The sequence below is a fragment of the Lynx rufus genome, unplaced genomic scaffold, assembly GCF_022079265.1.
Source record: "Lynx rufus isolate CCGP_SWC_20201006 ecotype Redwood Valley unplaced genomic scaffold, mLynRuf1.p SCAF_5, whole genome shotgun sequence".
Lineage (NCBI taxonomy): Eukaryota > Metazoa > Chordata > Mammalia > Carnivora > Felidae > Lynx > Lynx rufus.
Window position 1 is genome coordinate 38,216,145 of NW_025814867.1, and position 21,846 is coordinate 38,237,990.

Sequence of the window (21,846 nt, forward strand, 5' to 3'; positions counted from 1 at the left end):
TTGGATGTCATGACTTGTGACAAAGTTTGGAATTAATAATGACACCATGCAAAATGGTAAAATTTTTGCCAGCAAGGAGAGGGTGGAGATGCCGGAACCTGTAAATTTATGCCAGCTGAGCACTCGTTGTGGGGGCGTGTGGCAAATGGATTTACTATTTTGCCGACTCTAGTGAAGTGTTAGAAAATTGCAACAAAATTTTTCCTATGCAAACAATTGTTTAAAAAAGGGTCTTCCCTCAAATAACTGCAATTCATGGTGCTTTCTGGGTAACCACAAACCCAGAGACTAAATTAAAAATACTAGAAATTATTTTTCTTGGAATCATGCTGAATATGAAAATGGAGATTTTCTTTCCTCCACAACGCCCTCTCTCTTTAATCAGGCTTTCAGTGAGCCAATATAACTTATTTATTTTTATGGGGAAAAAGGTAGAGGGAAGAAGGGACAGGGACTTTTGAGACAGCAGCGGAAGAGAAGTGGGTGGGTCCAGAAATGGAGAGATGAGAAGTCACACAATTAAACTCTACCGCCTTTCTCTGTAGACAGGGATTAAGGGCGTCTGTCCTGACCCGTTCCTAGAGGGGATGCTTGCTACTTGAGAAAGCTGCACACAAACTCTATTCTGTCCTAGAAATGCCTCATCCTTACACTTTATCAGAACGACAGGGGCAAAAGTTATTTGAACTCACTCAGGGCGTTATGGATTTTTCTGGAAAACGGGGGAAAGTCAAGTTCTTTGAACATTTTCCTATCCTGAAAACCCACGTGAATTAGGTCACTTTTCAAGAGTCCTTGCACTCCTGAGATTCTATAAAACTCACTGAAGAATAATGGCGCAAACAGCAACATTTTAAATTTAGAAGAGTCCTTTGGCTGAGAGAGGCTACCCAAAATAGCACAAATGTAATTTTGCAGTAACTGTCAAACTTCCAAAAACTTCATCGGGCAGGAGGTAACAGAACACCTCCAGCAGATCCGCGCTCTGTTTACCCGCAGCCCGTGAGCTTCAAGACTCCTAGTGATTCGCTGCTGCTCAGGCAAGGCCTCCAGTAGGGTTCGATCATCTGGGCATCTAACACCCAATCACCGCTGAATTACTGGAGGCTATTATAAGTGTCCCCATTTTACGGATGCAATTGAGGGTATGGCTTAGTCGTCTCTCTTACTCGCAGGAGCGAGCGATTTTTCATCTTTTTGAAAAGAAAGCAACTCAAAATGACTTCTTACTTCCAACGACCGTGTTTCCTTTAGTCGAATCATTTGAGCTCCTCTGTAAAAGCAAGAAGCAAGGCAAGTTGTTTTGTGTTTTTTTTTTTTTTAACTGCAAACTACAACAACAAAGAGGCACTACTCCCCGACCCTCCACCACCCCGGTTCCCGAGGATGTCAGTCACCCTGGAAGCGTCACCAAGAGCGGAGGTCGGGAGAGCATTTTCGGGGGGCGGCCCGAGCGGCCCTGTCCGTAGGTGGAGTAAAGCGGGAGGCAAGACGCCCCGCCTGCACACTCCTCCCGAAAACTGATGCGTCTTCTTTGACCCGGGGGTCAGAAAGATTTATTACTTCCTCAGTGAGGGAGAAACCCCAGACCAGCTGGAACGCGTGAGCCGGGAGTAGAAAGCCTGCAAGCGGCGCTCGGCGTCCTCGGAGCGCTCCCGGGAGCGGCTGTGTCCCCGGTTCCCGGAGGAGCCGGGCGGTGCAGACGCCGAGGGAAGAGCAGAGTGGGCAGCCGCTGAGGGATTTCTGTTCAAACTTTATCACCAACTCTTTCTGAGAGCAAAAATATGCGGCTGAGCCTGGCAGCGGCAAGGAGACTCCCAAGTTTCTCAGAGCCCCCGACGCCCGATCGCTCCGAACCCCGCGCTCGCGCCCAGGCTTTATGCGCACGGATTGTTACGGCCTCTGCCGTGCGGCTGGCGGCCCGGGCTGAGTCGCCGTGAATCGAGTCCCGCATCTCCAGCCCCCAAGGCGGCGGCGGCTGGAGCCCGACTCTGGGAGGAGGGCGGGCGCGGGACGGGCGGAGGAGGAGGGCAGCGCGGCGAAGGGGAGGAGCCGCAGCGACAGACGGCGGCGCGCACCAACCCGGCGCCGGCTGGCAGGAGCCGCGCAGAGGCTGGCCCGAGCGTGTTGCAGCCGCTCCGCGTAGGGGGAGTCGGGTAGCAGCATCCTCCCGGGCGCCGCTTTCGCGCGGCGGCGGCGGCGGCAGCGGCGGGGGCTTTCTCTGCCCGGATACCTCTTTGGCCAGAACTGGTCGGTGCCCGGGGGCGGGCCGACAAGGGAGCGCTGCAGACTCGGGCCCCTTGGCCGATTGTTGTGTGTGTAGGGTCCTCCCCGGCCAGTCGGAGGCTGCGGAGCGGCGGGCGCTGCCGGCAATGCCGGCCCGGGCATCCTCCGAGTGATGGAAGAAGCAGCTGCTGCCGCTGCAGGGTCGCGCTGCGCCCCATCCACCGCCGCCAGAGAGATGGGAAGGTTCGGGGCGCGGAGGCCGAGAGCGAGAAAGGCGGAGCCGCTTTGCCGGGAGCTGGGTCCTGTATAAGCCCCCTCCCCCAGCCGGCTTCGCCCCCCAAAGCGAGGAAGGAAGCTGCGGTCTCGAGAGGGCGGCGGAGACGCCGCTGGAGCTGGGCACGCCGGGCTCAGCGGAGCGCAGAGCAGGGTTCCAGGCCCGGTGAAAGTTTCCCTTCTCAAGCCGCAGGGCGCCTGCCGCCCGGAAACTGCCCAGGGCTTGCGCTGCTGAGTCCCGCGGACCCCTCTGAGGCGCGGGGACTCCCGGGGAAGACAGAGAAACCGAGGAACGAGTGACAGCAGGACAGACCACCCGGCCGTGAACCCGGGCGGCTCTGGTGTGCGCCCGCGGCTCCAGGTGAGCGGGGGAGCCTGGCAGACCCGAGGGTGGGCGTTACTTAGGTGGAGGAGGCGGATGGGGAGGAGGATTGGGGCGCATCGGCTTACTCTGCTTCCCCTCGCAGGTCTTTCTCGGAGCCGCTGCCATGGGAGAGCCAGCTTTGGGCGTCGGGGACCAGCCGCCGCTGCTGCCGCGCCTGCCTCGGAGCCGCGGCCCCAGTCCCCGCGCCCGAAGTCGGCCCGCTGCGTCCCCCTCTCGGGCTGCAGGGCCGCCTCCGCCGCGCCGCCGGCCCCGGCTGTGCCTGTGATGAGCCGCAGCCCGCTGCGAGCCCTGCCCCCGGGCGCGCTCCCCAGGTTGCTCCCGGCCGCGCCTGCCGCCGCGCCGCGCGCCCTGCTCCCGCCGTGGCCCCGGCGCCCGGGCCGTCGTTGGCCCGCGTCCCCGCTCGGAATGAAGGTGTTCCGCAGGAAGGCGCTGGTGCTGTGCGCGGGCTACGCGCTGCTGCTGGTGCTCACCATGCTCAACCTCCTGGACTACAAGTGGCACAAGGAGCCGCTGCAGCAGTGCAGCCCCGACGGGCAGCTGGGTGCCGCGGCGGGGGCGGCTGGCGGCGGCTGGGGGCGCCCGGGGCCGCCGCCAGCAGTGCCGCCCCGCGTACACACCCGCCTGGACCCCCGTACGCCGTACCGCCCTCCCGCCGCCGCCGCCGCCGCCGCCGTCGGTGGGGCGGCCCCCGCCGCCGCAGCAGGGGCGGCGGGGGCCGTAGCCCCTCCCCGCAATGGCAGTCGGGGCACCGGGGGTAGCGGAGAGAAGCGGCAGTTGGTGTATGTGTTCACCACGTGGCGCTCGGGCTCATCTTTCTTCGGTGAGCTCTTCAACCAGAACCCCGAGGTGTTCTTTCTGTACGAGCCAGTGTGGCACGTGTGGCAAAAACTGTACCCAGGGGACGCTGTTTCCCTGCAAGGGGCTGCGCGGGACATGCTGAGCGCTCTGTATCGCTGCGACCTCTCCGTCTTCCAGCTGTACAGCCCCGCGGGCAGCGGGGGGCGCAACCTCACCACGCTGGGCATTTTTGGTGCGGCCACCAACAAAGTGGTGTGCTCCTCGCCACTCTGCCCCGCCTACCGCAAGGAGGTCGTGGGGCTGGTGGACGATCGTGTGTGCAAGAAGTGCCCACCGCAGCGCCTGGCGCGCTTTGAGGAGGAGTGCCGCAAGTATCGCACGCTGGTCATCAAGGGCGTGCGTGTCTTCGACGTGGCCGTGTTGGCGCCGCTGCTGCGCGACCCTGCCCTGGACCTCAAGGTCATCCACCTAGTGCGCGATCCTCGTGCTGTGGCCAGCTCACGCATCCGCTCGCGCCACGGTCTCATCCGCGAGAGCCTGCAGGTGGTGCGCAGCCGGGACCCGAGAGCCCACCGCATGCCGTTCCTGGAGGCCGCTGGCCACAAGCTCGGTGTCAAGAAGGAGGGTGTGGGCGGCCCGGCAGACTACCACGCGCTTGGCGCTATGGAGGTCATCTGCAACAGCATGGCCAAGACACTGCAGACGGCCCTGCAGCCCCCGGACTGGCTGCAAGGCCACTACCTGGTGGTGCGGTACGAGGACCTGGTGGGAGACCCCGTCAAGACCCTACGGAGGGTGTACGACTTTGTGGGGCTGCTAGTGAGCCCCGAAATGGAACAGTTTGCCCTCAACATGACCAGTGGCTCAGGCTCCTCCTCTAAGCCTTTTGTGGTGTCCGCTCGCAACGCCACACAGGCCGCCAACGCCTGGCGGACGGCCCTCACCTTCCAGCAGATCAAACAGGTGGAGGAGTTTTGCTACCAGCCCATGGCCGTGCTGGGCTATGAGCGGGTCAATAGCCCCGAAGAGGTCAAAGACCTCAGTAAGACCCTGCTCCGGAAGCCCCGGCTCTGAGAGGGTTTCCTGGGAGACTTGATTCCTTGTAGAGACACCCACGGGAGGATTGTGGTGTATTTAAACAAAAACAGCCCAGACCCAAACTGAGGAAGCCCACGTATTCTATTATAGATATATAATATAAATAACCACACAGGCACTTGCTGTCAATGTTTTGAGTCATTGAATTTCAAGGAACAGCCACAATACACACACGTCTCAGAAAAGGCAAGACTTGAAAGCTCTGACCAGCTCCCCTACTCTCCTCTCCCCTACCTTTTTTCTCCCTTCCTTTTTCTCCCAGTTCTTACCCTCTCTCCTACCTGCCTTGTGTTTTGAAGTGGGATGTTGATTAAATCAAGGTCCAGTAACTTAAATCTTGTTTACAAAATTTTCGTCGCATCTGTGAACACGTAAAAGAGTCATTTGGATGTGGGGTGGGGTGGGGTGGAGAAAGGGGAAGTTGTCCAGGAGCACAAAGCTCCGTTGGACAAACCAAGGAGGCATTCTTCTAAAAGTAGACTTGTGTAAAAGGCAAAGGTTATAAAGTGAGTATTAATAAAAAAAAGGTAATAAATAATATTCTTTTTAATATCTGCCTCCATTACTTTGGATTTACCTGTGCTACTTGTCCTGTGTAGCTTCGGACAGAATTTGCTTCCCCTCCCGCCACCCCATTTTCCCAGTCTGTTTCCTAGAAAACTGCTAGGACGGGTGGCAGCAGCTTCTGACTCCTTGATAAGAACCTTGGAGTTGTTTTCTCACACGTAAATCACAGCCTGTCAGGTGCCCAGGAATGGGAACAAACCTTGAAATTCTAAAGGCAAAAACCAAGCAAGGCACTGGAGGAGAAGGCCCACTCTACTTTCCTGTTCCACTGTGGGCACAGAAAGGAAGAAGCAACCCCGTGAGGATTTGACGGCATTCGGTTTTGATTATTGTTGGGTTAAGACTGGGGAAACTTGACGCAGAGACGTGTTTTGGTGCTGAGGTTAGTTCAGAAAAAGGATTTTGTTTTTTGACGAAAAGTGTGTAATTAAATTTTCTGAGGATTAAAACATAGACCTCGAAAATTAGTGTGAACACAGTGTTGACAATGGTAGCAACTTCTTTAGAAAAATGAAAGAAGTATATGTGTCTGGAGTGTTTTTCTGCCTGTGACATAGTACATGGAGGCATTTGAAAAGGGGAAGTTTTTATCTTCCATAAACCATAAGGGTACGCACAGGCTTTTCCTTTTCTTTCTTGCTTCCTATTTAAATTAGTGCAAACAATATGAATTTATAATGGCTTACTTGGGATGCCCATGAGGCTACATTGCTTTTCGTTACTGTGTTTCCTAAAAGTAAAATTGCAAAGAAGCTGTAACATGTTGCAGACAGTATAAGGCTTCAGCCAAGAGCTTCTTTTAGATATGAAAATGAATTATGGGAAAGAGGAAATGAAATGAATTATGAGTAAGTGTGTTGGATTTTGAGATTTGGTATTTTCCAGGGAGAAAACCATTCCAATTTTCCTGCAATGGTAATGGTGTTGCTGCTGTTCTGAGCCCATTTATACTGAAACATTCTGCAGAATGTCATATTACAATAAGAAGTTATGAAGCCTGAATAGGAACAAGAGACAGTGTAGTTCTATGTTTCATTAAATACGGTACAAGTTCAATATCATCATGACTTTATTTTCTATAATTTATTGTGAAATCTCTGCAGGCCAAGCTGTGTTGGTTAAATGCTGAGGATTTTAAGGAAAATATGATGAAAAATAATACATACATGGGAAATATTCAACACAAGATGATTCTTAAGTATAATTTTCATTACAAGGTGAAATCTCACCACGCTGTTAAGCATTCAAGATAAAAAAGCACAGAAGTTAAAAAGAAAAGTTGTATTTAGCAGTCGATTTTATAACACATTCTAGAATGATTAGTTCCTGACTTACTAAAATAGTTTATAGTGTTGTGTTTATTAAACCAGATTGTAGCTATAACATATCGATCCTGTTTTCTACGGTGTTTTCATGGTAGCGCCTATGCTGAAGTATCATGGCCAATAGTGGAATATTTGCAATAGCTTTAATTTAAGAAGACTTTAAAATTAAATGAACAAAATTAATATGAATGTGGGATGACTATAGATGACACAGGTTTAACAGGAAATCAAGACAGCATCATTAAAAAGCAACCATTCTGAATAAAATAACCACTTAAAAACAAATTTCATACGGCATGAGAATCAGCTATCGCTTAATCACAGTAGAATTCATGCTTGGTTTTTGAGTGAAGGAGTTTTAAACAGTTGAATTCATTCTCCTCTCAGTATATCTAAGGACTTTGTGTTGAAGTGGAAATATGCTGTTTTTGGATTTTGTATTAAAAAAAATATTAGATGCTGTGTAGAGCCTTTGCAGCCTGCAGAGCATTGTGGCCTCTGCTCAGATGAAATTTTAAGCGTAAACACAGAACATTTGTCCCCTGTGCTGTGTCTGAACGTGGTTTCCGCCCGAAATACCCTTGTTTTGTAGCGATGCATTCTCTCCACTCTGCCACTCTGTAATTTGAAAGGTGAATTGTCGCTCCTGGAGATTTGTTCCTAGCTGCATTCTAGGAAAGCAAGACAAGTGTAGTTCCCACTAACGGCCGACATAGTCATATCAGTGGCATCCAGCTTCCACGGGTTTGAGAAGGAGAGATGCATTTTTTGGTGTTAATAAGCTTCTGTCAGCCCCTGGTGCAAGCAGACCTGTGTCCCAACAAATTGCAACAGAACCTGTGACGATTTCTGAGGCAGCAAACGTAAAAGAGATCCTTTCACATTTCCCAACCTGGCAGGATATCCATCAGCAGGAGGAAATATTCTTCAGAGCAGGTTATCTGAGTGATTTTTATTTTCAGATTCTGCTTAGCTGATAGCACGCCTGACTTACTCCTTTGACTTTGGAATGCCTTTGTTAATTAGAAAGCTCTATTTAGAAAATGTAGTCCACCCAGTGCATTTAGTCAACAAATATGAGTTTAGAACAAGGCAGCGGCACTGGCTGGGTGCTTGAATTTCAGGGAGCTCAGAGGCACTCAAAGGCCTCATTCAGGCTGACCTGTGGGCACCTTGCAGGCAGGGACTGGGGTAAATCCTGTACCCTTCAGTGTCCATAGAGTGAGTACTTGACAAACACTTGCTAAGTACCTCCACGAAATCTAGAACTATCAAAATTTGAAAGTCCTCAGAAGGGCAAGAGCGGAAGAATGTGTTACCTGTTTGGAGAAACTGCCAAGCTGTTCACCAAAGTTTGCTGAAGGAAGGGGGGCCTTAGGCTCCTATGTTGATGTGGGGAATGGGCAATAGGAACCTCTTCAGGATTTCCAGGGTGACTGTGCATAGGCTAGTATTTCCCACAGATGAAATAGAAACAAAAACTCAGAATTTCTGAATGTGGACAAGTAAAAATTTCCAAATGAGAAATTTGATGTTTATTCTTTGTTTTCCCCATTGCATTAACAAGATAAAGGCAGAACTCAAAACATCCCTGCAGAAGAAATGAACTCTCTGAGGGAGAGCTATGAGGTTGTTCATTATTGCAGAAGCCATGCAATATTTATTTATTATTTTGAGTGCTTTGGATGTGCAGTTTAAAGGACTTTGAGGTGGATTTCACCCAGGCATAGGAATAGTTACTTTCAGGAAGTTTGGCCTATTGTGGATGCTGAATGAGACAATGGCTGCCTGTTCCCATGCATCTCTGCCTGGCCGTGGCCAGTTCTGTCCAGGATTTCTGTTGCACACAGTATAGTTGCGGCTGGATTGTGCTGTCGGTTTGAAATTAATGTGAATCTGAGTGAGGCTGTTAATTAACATTCCCTGGGTCTGAGCAATGAAATAAAGATCATGTTTGAAACCTCGTCTCTAGAGATGACTTCAGAAAGACCAAGAGGGAAATAAAAAGGCATGTCTTATCTGTAGTCGCGAATAAGGATGAGGTGTCACTTTACCACCCTCCCCCAACTTTCTTCCCTCCCCACACGACACCCATGCGCGTCTGCACATGCATTTGAGTTCCTGTGTTGTCTTCAGTCTGGAAAAGAGAACGTTTTTGACACCAGCTAACAGGTATGTGGGGAGGGGTACTTTTGATTTCAGGCGAAATTGGGAGAGTGAGTGGCCAATGATTCTATCAGAACCTATGACTGTTCTGTGTCAGGATCCAGTGTGGACGCATAGAAAATGACAACTGCAAAGTGAGGAATGGCTTGAACTGTGTAATGGGCTGTCTTGAGGTAAATGCACATGTTACAGACCCCTCTTGTCATTCACCTTGAGGAGGGCCCCTTCAAATCTGTCACGGCGAAGAACATAATTTGTTCATGTCCTTCCCCCCCTTTCTGGACTTGAGCTGCTACTTTTGCGGTTCAAATGCATGCCACTGAGCCGGCTCGGGTACAGGCTCTTGTACGAGTGTTTAATAATTTAAATTACAGGGCTTGACTTTTATTACATCTGATGCAATTCTGCACACCCTTAATCAAAGTATGCTGAGGAAATTGTTAAATTCTGAATAACACATTAAGCTTATAGAATGGGAAACTTTATGAACCAGTGCTTGGATGTGGTATTGTTTGTAAACTTGAAGGGGCCTTGAGGGAGTAGGAGCCTATCCTATACTTGGCAGGATGGTAAAGGATGATCAAGTGTGGCTAAGGCCAAAGCTTAACTTTTGGTTGAACCAGTTACTTGTAATCAGAGATCAAAAAGTGTTTGGGGACTGCTTGAACTTGCAGGTTTGTGATAGTCACCCTGCCAAGTGAATGGCAGTGAAAATGATCACCAAAGTGGCTCCCATCCCAAAGTGCATAGGCAGGGCTTGGCAGAAATTCACCTTGAAGCAGTTAATCCTCTAGACAGGACCAGCTAAATAATTTGTGGAGCACAGTACAGAATGAAAGTGTGGAACCCCTTGTTAAAAAAAATTATGAAGCATTTCAGTTGAGCAACAGCAAAGAGTTAAACCAAGCGTGGTGTCCTTCTGCCTGCGAGGCCTGCAAACTGCACAGGCTGTGTGCCGTGGAGGCAGTCCTGCATCGACTGCAGGGGCTGAAATGCCTGACTATAGGAGAGAGCAAATAATGGTGGCATTCAAGTTCCTGGGAAATCAGTGCAAAGGTAGAAGCTATTGTGTGCAACTATAATTAAAGCAAAGACATACCAGTGAGACAAATGTACTTTGCATGATGGAATTCTAAGGAGGTGGATGTGCACATGACAAATAATCCTTAGTAATTGCAGCCAGTGATTGACAAGGCCTTCTGAGTCATCAGTTGGGCTTGAGGGCACTTGGGACTGAGTGTTCTGAGGACTGGTCGGACAGAGACAGCCTATGCTGTTGCAGGAATCCTCACAAGAACAGGATAGACGTCTTCCAGGAGGACGGAGAGCACACTCTCCTTGTCCTCAGCAAGTGGATCCTGGTGCGTGCCGCTAATGATAAAGTTACCTTCCTTCTGGAACTACTGTGGGGCTCTGCGTTTGCTTCTTGTGTAATAGAGAGGGAAAGTCTATGTATGGAAGAGCAAAAGGTCAAGTGACAATAAACTCAAGGAGTAAAGGTGCAAGATGTACTAAGCCGACTGGTGTGTCTCTTCATTGTGCTAAGTATAGTTGGCTCGGTCTATTTTTATTGCAGGTGTGATATGTCCCATTTTCCTCCAGGTAGCAGTTCTCCACCCTCTTTCCCTGTCTCCTGCCTCCCATTTCTTCTCTGCTTTGTGGATTCCTACTCATTAGTGAAGATCCTGGATCCTTCGGAAGGTTTCATTTATTGGCCCTGCTCCAAGATGCAGAACTGTCTTTCTGTTCCCTACTTCCCCTTGTTCCTTTTGCATTGATCTACTGGTGTCAGTCACTGCAGATTGAGCTTCTTTGTTCACAGCCTCCTTCCTTTCCTAGTCTGGGCGCTTCAGGAAGGGTGGGACTGGATCCATGTGTGTGTGTATCTCCCCCACGCGGAAGCAGTGTCTCGCTCACAGGTCTTTAATAAGTGAGTGATAAATAAAAGATGTAGCCCAAGAAGACATTTGCTGAAGAGCCTTTAGAGTTAGTATGCTACATTCCATAGTGTCTTGGGCTTTGTACGTGTGGCAGACAGGAGCTGAGAAAGAAGGCGAATGAATGTGGATGAAAGGAATACCAAATAATGCCGGTGGAAGGCCTCAGAAGTGATCCTTCCATATTAATGCCCCCCCCTCAAGAAAAGTAACAAATGAACTTCAGTCAAACAGAAATGATGCAAGTTTTTAAGAGCCCAGTAGGAAAATGTATTATTGTAAAGGAGGCAGAGGCTGTGTATTTGTTTTTCACACATGGATCTCACCTCCACTGTGATTCTCTTTCAACCTCTCTGGGGACTAGAAATTTTCAAGAAGCAACATGGAGGTCTAAATATTACATTTCCATTTTCAGGTGTCCCAGTTACTCTGGCAAACTCTTCTTCTCTCTAGGGCTGAATGAGCTCCTGGGAGGAATTAAAATATTTGATGTTCTTATATTGGTGCTCAGTATCTTTAGATGAAGGACGGTATTACGTTATTCTTTTTTAAAAGAAAAATATAAATGAAACACATTTTCTTTCTGAAATAATGGCCCTCACATTTATAGTTTTTAGTCCTGTTATTTAACCAGCCCTACTTGCTGGTGAGACCAGTAACCTTCCCAGGACGTGAGTTCCAAGTGCACTTTATTTAGGGTAAGTCTCAGTTGCACATAGTTTTTCATTTGATTTCCACATTTCCCAAGTGACTTCTTGATGTGCTGTGCTCTTTATAACTTGCTATCACCATTTTAATTTCACTTTCAAGTGCCCTAAGTGGCAGTAATGATGGTAATAATCGTAATACTATCATTTACCCTTTGTAAATCATTTGTTTTGTGCCGGTCACCGTGCAAAGCACTTTGAATTATGATCCTATTTTATTCTCGCAACAATCCTATGGATAAGTATTATTATTGTCCCCATTTTACAGAAGAACAATTTAGGTTTAGATGGGTAATTTTCCAAAGATCCCATAGCTAAGACGTGGCAAAGCCTCTTTCTTTTTGCTTGGTAGATCAGAGATCACACTGTTTCCATTAAGGGATACCAACAAGGCAGCAAATCTTTTTGTCCCAGCCAAGTGCTTTCTGAGAAATTCTTCAATGCTTGTTTCTGAATGCTTGAGGCATGATGCCTTCAGCCAAAGAGGAGGTGTTACCTATATCTTTAGAGATGCATTTTTATGCAGCAGGAAGAAAAAGGTCACTGTTGGTTTGAGTGTTGTTGGATGAAATTCCTCTTGGGATGACCCCTGTTAGCCAAACAAGTCACGGGCCATTTGGGTGGTGGGAAGAAGCTCTTTGTGACACCTGGACAGGAAATTTGGGAGTTGGGAGAAAGAGAGTGAAAGGAGAGGTGAGTGGTAAAGGGAGGAATAACAGGGGACAAGTAATAGGACAGGGGGCTCAGGATGCTGGGGCCCAAGGAGGGGACACTGCCATGGTGCTCCCCAGAAGAGAATGGCCAGTGGCAGGAAGACTGATGTTCAGCTGGGCATTGTTTGCCCTACTGAGCTGCATTATAGTTGCCTTTGTTGCCCAAACCTCCAGTAAAGGCTGTTACATGCCTCACATTGGGTGGGTGGTGCTTTGCAGGTGGAAGGGATCAGAGTAGTGTCAGCCAGGAAGACATGGAACAAGAAACCAGGAGAGGTGAAATGCATTGAAGCAAACGCAAATTCTGTAGTTGACCTTGGAACTGTTGGCTTAGCCCTTGAGTCCCTGGGGGAGTTTGAGAGGGAGGGGAATTTCTCTCCTACTGTGAGCTGGGGCTTCCAGGCAATCTTATTTGAATTATAAAGGACAAGGTAGCCTGAGCGAAGCTCAAGGAGGGGGCTTGTCCGCAGGCTTATATTTGTTCCAGGGTTAGGAGCTCACTGGGCAAGTGGAGACCTAGCAAAGTCAGGAAGTGTTGGTATGTCATAAAAACTGAAGTGACAGAGTCAGCTCAGGCATTTGCAAGTGTCAAGTGAGGTGCAGAAAGGCTGTGAGATGTACTCTGTGTCCCTAGTTTAGAGGAGGAGCACAAACTAGAAATCCCAGCTCCTGATTCCCTGTTGGAGTCTCTCTGACATTTTCTCATCCTGGGACTTTTTATTTTCTTGGTTCCTACCAGTCTTTTGGCCACTCCAGTATTGCTCAATGTCTCTATACTATGTCTGGGGATCAGAAGAGTGCCCTTTGGGATTCTGGTTAAGCTTTAGTAAGAGATGAGGTTGAAACCAAAGCAGACAGCTGAGTTTCTGTTCTGGGTGGTCTGAAAATGTCATTCTGTTGGGCATCTGTCAAGGTTTTTTGGTTGCAAATCTGACTCAATTACAATGAGAAAAATAAGTAATGAACTAGAAAGGTTGTGGGGAGCCACAGAATTGAAGAATAGCTAAGGAGCAACGCTGGACACCTTGCTTTCTTCTCTCCCCAGCCCTGCCCTCCCTTCCCCTCTCTCCCTTTACCTTCCCCTGTCCTCTCTTTTTCTCAAACTCTCCTTCTCTTCTCTTCTCTTCTCTTCTCTTCTCTTCTCTTCTCTTCTCTTCCCTTCCCTTCCCTTCCCTTCTCTTCCCTTCTCTTCTCTCCCTCCCTCCTTCCTTCCTTCCTTCCTTCCTTCCTTCCTTCCTTCCTTCCTTCTTTCCTTTCTTTTTTCCTCTCTTCCTCCTGCCATCTCTCTCTCCCTCTCTCCCTTCATCCCTCCCTCCTTCCCTCCTTTCTTTGCCTTGCTTCACACATTCAAAATTCAAAGTGCTGGATGAGAGAGTTGCATTGGCTGAGGTTGGGTCAGGTATCTGTTCCTTGGCACCTGAGCAGAACACCTTGCCACCAGTGGGTGCCACCAGTCCCACCCACCAGCATCGATGTGGGGAAGTAGTTTCCCCGTAACAAAATCAGAATGCAATTATCAAAAGTAGGGGGATGAATGCCAGGTGGCCTTAAACTAATGAATATCTTTAGGGGCGCCTGGGTGGCGCAGTCGGTTAAGCGTCCGACTTCAGCCAGGTCACAATCTCGCGGTCCGTGAGTTCGAGCCCCGCGTCGGGCTCTGGGCTGATGGCTCAGAGCCTGGAGCCTGTTTCCGATTCTGTGTCTCCCTCTCTCTCTGCCCCTCCCCCGTTCATGCTCTGTCTCTCTCTGTCCCAAAAATAAATAAATGTTGAAAAAAAAAATTAAAAAAAATAAACTAATGAATATCTTTTATATTCATTTACACACTTATTATTCTCCTGTTATCTTGAATAATTGGAGGCTATTCAGAGTCCACTGCACACAAGGTGGTTAACTCCGCATTGTTATGTTAAAATGAGGCAGAGATGTGCCTCATTAGTTAATTGGGCCACCATGCCTGTTGGACATAAAGAAGATCATCCACTTATTTACCCTTAAGTAATGTGGATGAGGGAGACTCCAGATGGAATGAGTGTGGTGAAATTCATGTAAATGCCATATTTTGTGACGTGTTTTCCTTTAGGTTTTAATAGTAATGCCACCCTATACTGCCATAATGCTTTGTAATCTGCCAAGGATAGCAGATATTACCGGTTTCCCACCCACTAACCATTCTTGTGTCTTACTCCCAGAACCTTACTTTTGTTCAAGGGGGCAGTATGCTCAGCTAAAAATATTTCCCAGTCTCCTTGGTAGGTAGGAATGATCATGTGATAGTCAATGAGTTGTAAATGGAAATCTGCTAGGGGTTTTGGGGCAAGTGTTACGTTTCTGAGAGAGACAGTTTTTTGTTTTTTGTTTTTCTTGTCTGTTTTGTTTTCTTCCCCCCTCCTTCCCTCCCTCCCCTTCTTTCTATCTTTCCTGCAGATTGAGTCTGGAAGTGGGGCCTCTATTTCAGAACTGAAAGGCAGCCACGAAGGTAAAAGCAGCTTGCAGAAAGACCGAAGCTGGGGACACTGAAGCTGGGGATACTGATGACATTGTGGAGCCACTGCATAGCCTTGGACAACCAGCCTTCAAAATGTCCTGTGATGTGGGAAAAATAAACACCTAATTGTTTAAACTGTTGCTGCCAATTTTAATTGGCATAATCTTAATGAATACGCCAAATACTTTCACTAAGGCAGATATAAGATTACGATCCACCTTTTACAGGAGAAGAACCTGGTAGTCAGGCTGAGTTGTTTGCTCAAGGTCTCAAAGTGTAGGAAGTGACAATTTTGGTGTTCAAATTAGTGCTCTTTTCACTCAGCCAGGGCCACTCAGCTGGGTGTGGAACTGTTCCTGCAATCTGGCTGGGGGCGGGGGTGGGGTGGGGTGGGGGTGGTGGATTGGGGGCCGTGTGTTTGTGTGTGTGTGTGTGTGTGTGTGTGTGTGTGTGTGTGTTTTGCCATGACTGGGGAGTAATGCTGAATGTTTTGCTATGCACAGGACAGGCCTATGTAATGAACAATTGTTCTGCTAGAAATGCCGAGTGGTTCCATTGAAAAACACTGAGCTAAATTAGGCCAAAGAGAATTATGTACTTACTGACTCAAAATCAAGAGTAAGTCTGGTTCATAATGATATTCAATAAATGTTAAATGATAATGATATCACTATTGTCATAGCATCATTATCATTGCTATTCTGGGATTTGTGGCTATCATGAATTTAAAAGTTGCATGTTTCTCTAGCTACATTCTGCTGTTTTAGGTGAGATGTGGAGAAGATCGCTGACTGGACAATGGGTAATGGATAGGGAAAAATAGGAGAAATACTGGCTTGAGACTGTCAATGAGATCAAAGATTTGAGATTTTCTGTAAATAAAAATAAAATCAAATGATATAAATAATTCCAGCAGAATAAAATATAGAACGTTGGTCAGGAATTCTTGAAAACTACATGTCTGCAGTTGTTACTAGTCAAGGGCTAAGGTATTTGGTAGTTGTGTTGGATTGGAGGGGGAGATGTTGAGAAGCTGAAGGGCTGAGATGTCAGATGGGTTTCCAACACAAATACTGAAGTCACGGATAATGGTGGTGGAGACCATGGTGGACAGGAGGTCATGGATCTGGGTGCTCAAATCTTGCAGGTATCTCTGGTTTCTTTCTTTCTTTTTTTAAATTAATTAATTAGTTTAGTTTTTAATTTATATCCAAGTTAGTGTATAGTGCAACAATGATTTCAGGAGTGTATTCCTTAATGCCCCTTACCCATTTAGCCCATCCCCCTTCCCACATCCCCTCCAGCAACCCTCTATTTGTTCTCCATATTTAAGAATCTCTTATGTTTTGTCTCCCTCCCTGTTTTTATATTATTTTTGTTCCCCTTCCCTTATGCTCATCTGTTTTGTATCTTAAATTCCTCATATAAGTGAAGTCATATGATTTTTGTCTTTCTTTGACTGACTAATTTTGCTTAGCATAATAACTTCCAGTTCCATCCACATAGTGGCAAATGGCTTAGATTTCATTCTTTTTGATTGCCAAGTAATAGTCCATTGCTTGAATAGTCCACTCATCCATCGATGGACATTTGGGCTCTTTCCATACTTTGGCTATTGTCGATAGCACTGCTATAAACATTGGGGTGCATGTGTCCCTTTGAAACAGCACACCTGTATCCCTTGGATAAATACCTAATAGGGCAATTGCTGGGTTGGAGGGTAGTTCTATTTTTAATTTTTTGAGGAACCTCCATACTGTTTTCCAGAGTGTCTGCACCAGCTTTCATTGCCACCAGCAGTGCAAAAGAGATCCTCTTTCTCCGCATCCTCACCAACATCTGTTGTTGCCTGAGTGGTTAAGGTTAGCCATTCTGACAGGTGTGAGGTGATATCTCATTGTGGTTTTGATTTGTATTTCCCTGATGATGAGTGATGTTGAGCATTTTTTCATGTGTCGGTTGGCCATCTGGATGTCTTCTTTGGAAAAGTGTCTATTCATGTCTTTTGCCCATTTCTTCACTGGATTACTTGTTTTTTGGGTGCTGAGTTTGATAGCAAGTATAACTGGTTTCTGAAGATGACACTGTCTTTGCCCACTGCTTGTTTGGTCTCATCACATTCCAATGCACAAACCAGCATCTGCATGTTTGTGCCTTGTGGAAACTTCTGTTCCGGTTCACACAAATGCCTTTTTCCTTTGATCACAAATTAGCACTCATCTGCATAATATTTATACTGGCTTTAAAATATGATGTGTTTCAATCTAGTCTACAGTCCAACTTAATCCTAATCTCAGGAGCAATTTAACCACACTTTTTGTTTCTTGTCCCCTGCACAGAAAGTAGTGTAATGAAATATTTCTGGAGTGACTGAATCACACCACAGCTGAGGCAGAGGTGGGGCAGTATTGTGTCAAAGGCCTCCAAAGCCAATCAGTGCCCAGTCCTTTCCAAACTTTGTGTGCTTTGCACTGTGGCTGGTCCATCTGCCTCCCTCCACATGGTTGTTGATAGTATTTATCAAGTGTCAGTGCTTTTCTCCATGCTTTCACTGTCCCCTGTATGTGCTTCTATCATGTATTTGGAGTGGTGACTGTGGGCTTTTGGCTCCTCAGCATCCAACCCTTGATTTTCTTTTGGGAATCCATGTGTCCTGCTCTCTTGGTACACGGGGTTCTGCTGGAGCTGACTCTACCCCAAACTGCAGGGTTTGCCAGGAGCAAAGTCTGACTTCTTAGGACACAGTGATTGGTTAAGGGCTGAACACGTGACCCAATTAGGACCAATAAGATACCTTGAATTTTTCCTGAGACATCTGGGATTGGCAGGCACTCTTATTAAGAGAGGGCATATGGGAGGTTCAGTCGGTTAAGTGTGGGACTTCAGCTCAGGTCATGATGTCGCTCGTGGTGAGGTGAGCCCCGTGTCTGGCTCTGTGCTGACAGCTTCAGATTCTCCTTCTGTCTCTTTTTCTCTCTCTGTCCCCTACCCTGGCTCTCTCTCTCAAAAATAAACATTAAAAAAATTAATTAATTAAAAAAGAGAGAGAGAGAGAGAGAGAGAGAGGACATATGGACTGGCCAACCCATGTTGCCTCCAGGAGAAAGAAGTCAAACCACAGAAAACAGAGCAAAGAGATGGAGAGAGAGAAACCACGTATTGGAGGAGAAAGGGGAACTAGGTATTGGTGACATCATTTTAGCCCTGCTTTGAAGTGGACCTGAAGTTGGCCTTACCAGGGTTTTGCAAATACAGGAGTCAATTACATTCCCTTTTTGACTTGAGCCATTTTGGATGAGCTTTTTCTTTCTTGTAATACAAAGAATCTCAATGAATACTGAATTTACCCGGGGTGTTATAAGCTGTCTTTCCTATTACATGGCCCGTCCCTCTAAGGCAGGGCCCTTGTCTTATCATCTTTGTGTTTTCTGTAGAAGGCACAGTGCTTGGCACCTGGGATGCCTCCAAATTATGTTTATTTAATTGTGAATGGAATGATCTTGAGCTCACTTTACAACTTTGCTGCTCAAAGTGGGGTCCTCAGACCAGCAGCACCGGTGCCTCATTATCCTGCCATATGGAGTCTGCATTTTAATAGGATCCCCACGCAATCAATGGGCATGTTAAGGTTTGGGAAGGGCTGCCCTGCAGACCTATAGACAACTTCGATTTGCAAACATCCAGCTCGGAGTGGCTGTACACACGAAGCAGCACCTCTGCCAATTCTGGCTGCATTTCAGGCCTCTTCAGTGGGCATCTTGCCCACGGGGCTCCATAAACGTATGGATAAAAATGCTCAGAAAGCCAGCAGTGGCATCCGCAGCTGGTCCAGTCCCACAGGGTGAGGGAAGTGAACGACCCTCATGGCTTCCCCATAGATGCCTGGATCCCTCCCTGGCACCACGTCCTGGCAGCCTGCCAAGAGACTGAGCATTTGTTTATTTATGAATATGTTAACAACCCACTAGATTCTTTTTGGTTGGGGGAGCCTGGAGAAGGCTAATTGAAACCTGAATTCTGTCACAGTCTAGGGAATACCACACATTAAAATGAATTCTGGGCTCCCATCCTGCAGCATTTTAGCCATGAGGCTGACTCAAGAATGTGATTTTTAGGAGTCTTTTTGAGCATACATTATCAGGAGAGGTAAAGGCAAACGAGCATCATGTAAATAGAAAAGACGAGGATCACTCTCATTTCTTATCTTCAGGTGGTGGGAAAGTTTGGTTGCCGCACCCCTAAAAATCGAACGTTTGCCATAAAGGACAATGTTGATTCCTGCCCCCACCCTGACTTCTGCTCACTCCATTTGCGAATACATTTTACCATAGGAGTTTTACACCCAGCCGTAACACGTGAAGTCTGAACCAGTTTAGAAAAACAGAGTCTCATGGAAGGATCATATTTGCATGTATTTATACATATGTACATGTGACCTAAATGATCTGCACAATGTTTGAATAACACAGGGCAGAAGGAATGAGTCATTTCTCTTCTGTAACTTAAGAATTTGTTTAAAAATGACTGTTAGGAGACTTGAAGCTGGGGGCAGAAGAGGGACACACTCACGTCCTCTAACTGCGGTTTGCTGTCCTGCAAGTGGGACTTGGACTGACTCAGCATTGTCCCCACGGGGACGTGGTTCTGGCGTGGCCATTGGCAATTGCTCTTCCAGGCTTCTCAAAACACCTGAAGTAATTCAGAACTTTGGCCATCATTTTTTCCAGCCTCCAGTCCACAACTGTGTGTCAGTTGTGGATCAGCTCTGTGGGTTGCAGTCATTTTCTGATGATACTGTCAGAGGACTTCTGTGAGCTCTTAATTGTTAATAGGTTGTGACCTTACCACTCTGATAAAAATATCCCAGTGTGGGATACTTGCATTTTAATATCCAGCATGTTACTCATCCTTTGTTTCTAAGTGCCTTCATGTACACAAGTTTTGACAACCAACATAGTTTGCAATTCCAGTAAGTGGGAGAAAGCAAAACCACACTGACGAAACAAGACACATAGTGGAGCACATTCGACTAGGGGTAGCCTGGAGAAGCACTCCTTGGGCAAGAGTTCTGCACAGCCAGCCAAGCTAACTCTCACCAGCAAAGGCTCAGGATAGCCCTGAGTGTAGGGCAAAGTCAAGAGGGTGGCAATACATGGTTCTGTACACATTGTATCCCTCTATCTGTGTAGATAGTATGGATTTTAAAGGAAACGATTTCATAGACAAATAGCGTTTTAACATATCAGAGCTGAAAAAGGTGGGGCTAAACACCCCACTTTGGGCTTCAGTGCACCTAACAGGTGGTATCTAATCTAACATGTCCCTAACCTAACAGCCAGCTGGTGCAGATAATGCCTTCTTCCTCCAGAACAGATGCCAGCCCTGTTAGATTTGCCAAGCTAGTGGTTGGTTAACTTTTCAAAAGCAGTTTATATTTGCAAAGAATGGGTACAAAAGATTCTTCTTCCTTTGACTTCACTTCAGGAATTACTATCAGAGGATGATAACCATTTGCCTACCTTGATTGAGGGTACTGTTCTAGCCACTGTGCTGTGAATATATTTAATCCTCACTGTGATCCTCTGAGGCAGCCACTACTCGTATCCGTTTACAGATGTGGCTGAAAGAGGTGGAGATGGGGTGCCTGGGTGACTCTTGATTTCAGCTCAGGTCATGATCCTGCGGTTCATGAGTTCGAGCCCCACATCGGGCCCTGTGCTGACAGCATGGAGCCTGCTTGTGATTCTCTCTCTTCCTCTCTCTCTCTGCCCCTCCTCCAACTGGCTTGCGTGCTTAAAAGAGGTGGAGTGACCTGCTGGGTGTTGCACATTTACAATCACAGGGCCATCTGCCTGAGCCCAGAGCCCAAGCCCTTACTAGTCAAATTCCACCCCCCACCCCAGTTAAAGTGTTTGTACTTGTTCTCATCTCAGACTAACATGGCTACCTTCTGTCAAGTTAAAACCCTAGACTAGGCCTGACTGTTTGCCAACAAGAGGAAAACATCACACAACTCCTTTCTCACCTGAGCGTAATGACTGAGGAATTTTTGTTTTTCATTTTTTCAGGTTTTTATTTTTTTAAGAAAACTTTTAAATTTTATATAAAACTATCTAATCCAGAGTCCCAATTAGGATCCAATTTCTGATTTGAATCATCATCATGTATTACCCATATTTTGAATTGAATGAATGGTTTTATTTTCAACGTTTATTTATTTTTGGGACAGAGAGAAACAGAGCATGAACGGGCGAGGGGCAGAGAGAGAGGGAGACACAGAATCGGAAACAGGCTCCAGGCTCTGAGCCATCAGCCCAGAGCCCGACGCGGGGCTCGAACTCACGGACCGCGAGATCGTGACCTGGCTGAAGTCGGACGCTTAACCGACTGCGCCACCCAGGCGCCCCTGAATGAATGGTTTTAATGCGAAGTCCAATCTGGGTGCACGAGGAGAGCAATTATTTCTGTTTTGGTGTTATATAGAGTCAGCCAACATGAAATGATTTAGGAGGACTTATTTATGTGTTTTCTTAATCAGAATTGCAAGCAGGGGACCTCAGTGACCTCACTGTTAATAAAGATGCACATGTAAAACATAGTCACACGTGGATATTGGTTTTTTCGGGATTGGGTCCTCAAGGCATTATGAAGATATTGTATGATGTTCTGAGTAGGCTGAAAACAAAATCCATGGGGTGCCTGGGCGGCTCAGTTGGCTAAGTGTCCGACTTCAGCTCAGGTCATGATCTCATGGTTCGTGAGTTTGAGTTCAGTGCTGACAGCTCAGAGCCTGGAGCCTGCTTCAGATTCTATGTCTCCCTATCTCCCTGTCCCTCCCTCTACTCACACTCTGTCTCTCTCTTAAGACTAAATAAACATTAAAAAAAAAAAGAACAGGAAAGAAAATCCACAGTATTGTGTGCTTAAAAATAAGGATAAAGACATTATGTGTGTATGTATGTATGTGTATGTATGTGTGTGTATGTGCACATATGTGTGTATATGTGTATATGTGTAGGTGTGTGTGTGTGTGTGTGTGTGTGTGACAACCACTATTGTTTCATGTCGTAGCTCTGTGCTCGCTGACACAGGAGGCAGCTGCAGAGCACAGATTTAGTTATCCAGAAAATACACACAAATCACTCTGGACCAGTAAACAACCA

At 47.2% G+C, this 21,846-nt stretch overlaps 1 protein-coding gene across 1 annotated transcript; it reads left to right on the plus strand.

Annotated features, from left to right (window-relative positions):
- The first annotated feature begins 2,772 nt into the window (after positions 1-2,772).
- On the plus strand, positions 2,773-6,730 carry CHST2 (carbohydrate sulfotransferase 2). Its single transcript, XM_047099643.1, has 2 exons — positions 2,773-2,860; positions 2,967-6,730. Exon 2 carries the CDS (start codon positions 3,149-3,151, stop codon positions 4,754-4,756), a length of 1,608 nt encoding a protein of 535 aa, XP_046955599.1. The 5' UTR covers positions 2,773-2,860; positions 2,967-3,148; the 3' UTR covers positions 4,757-6,730.
- Positions 6,731-21,846: the final 15,116 nt, after the last annotated feature.

Coding starts and splice junctions, on each gene's coding strand:
- CHST2 (XM_047099643.1), top strand. CDS start 3,149: ATGAGCCGCAGCCCGCTGCGAGCCCTGCCCCCGGGCGCGCTCCCCAGG.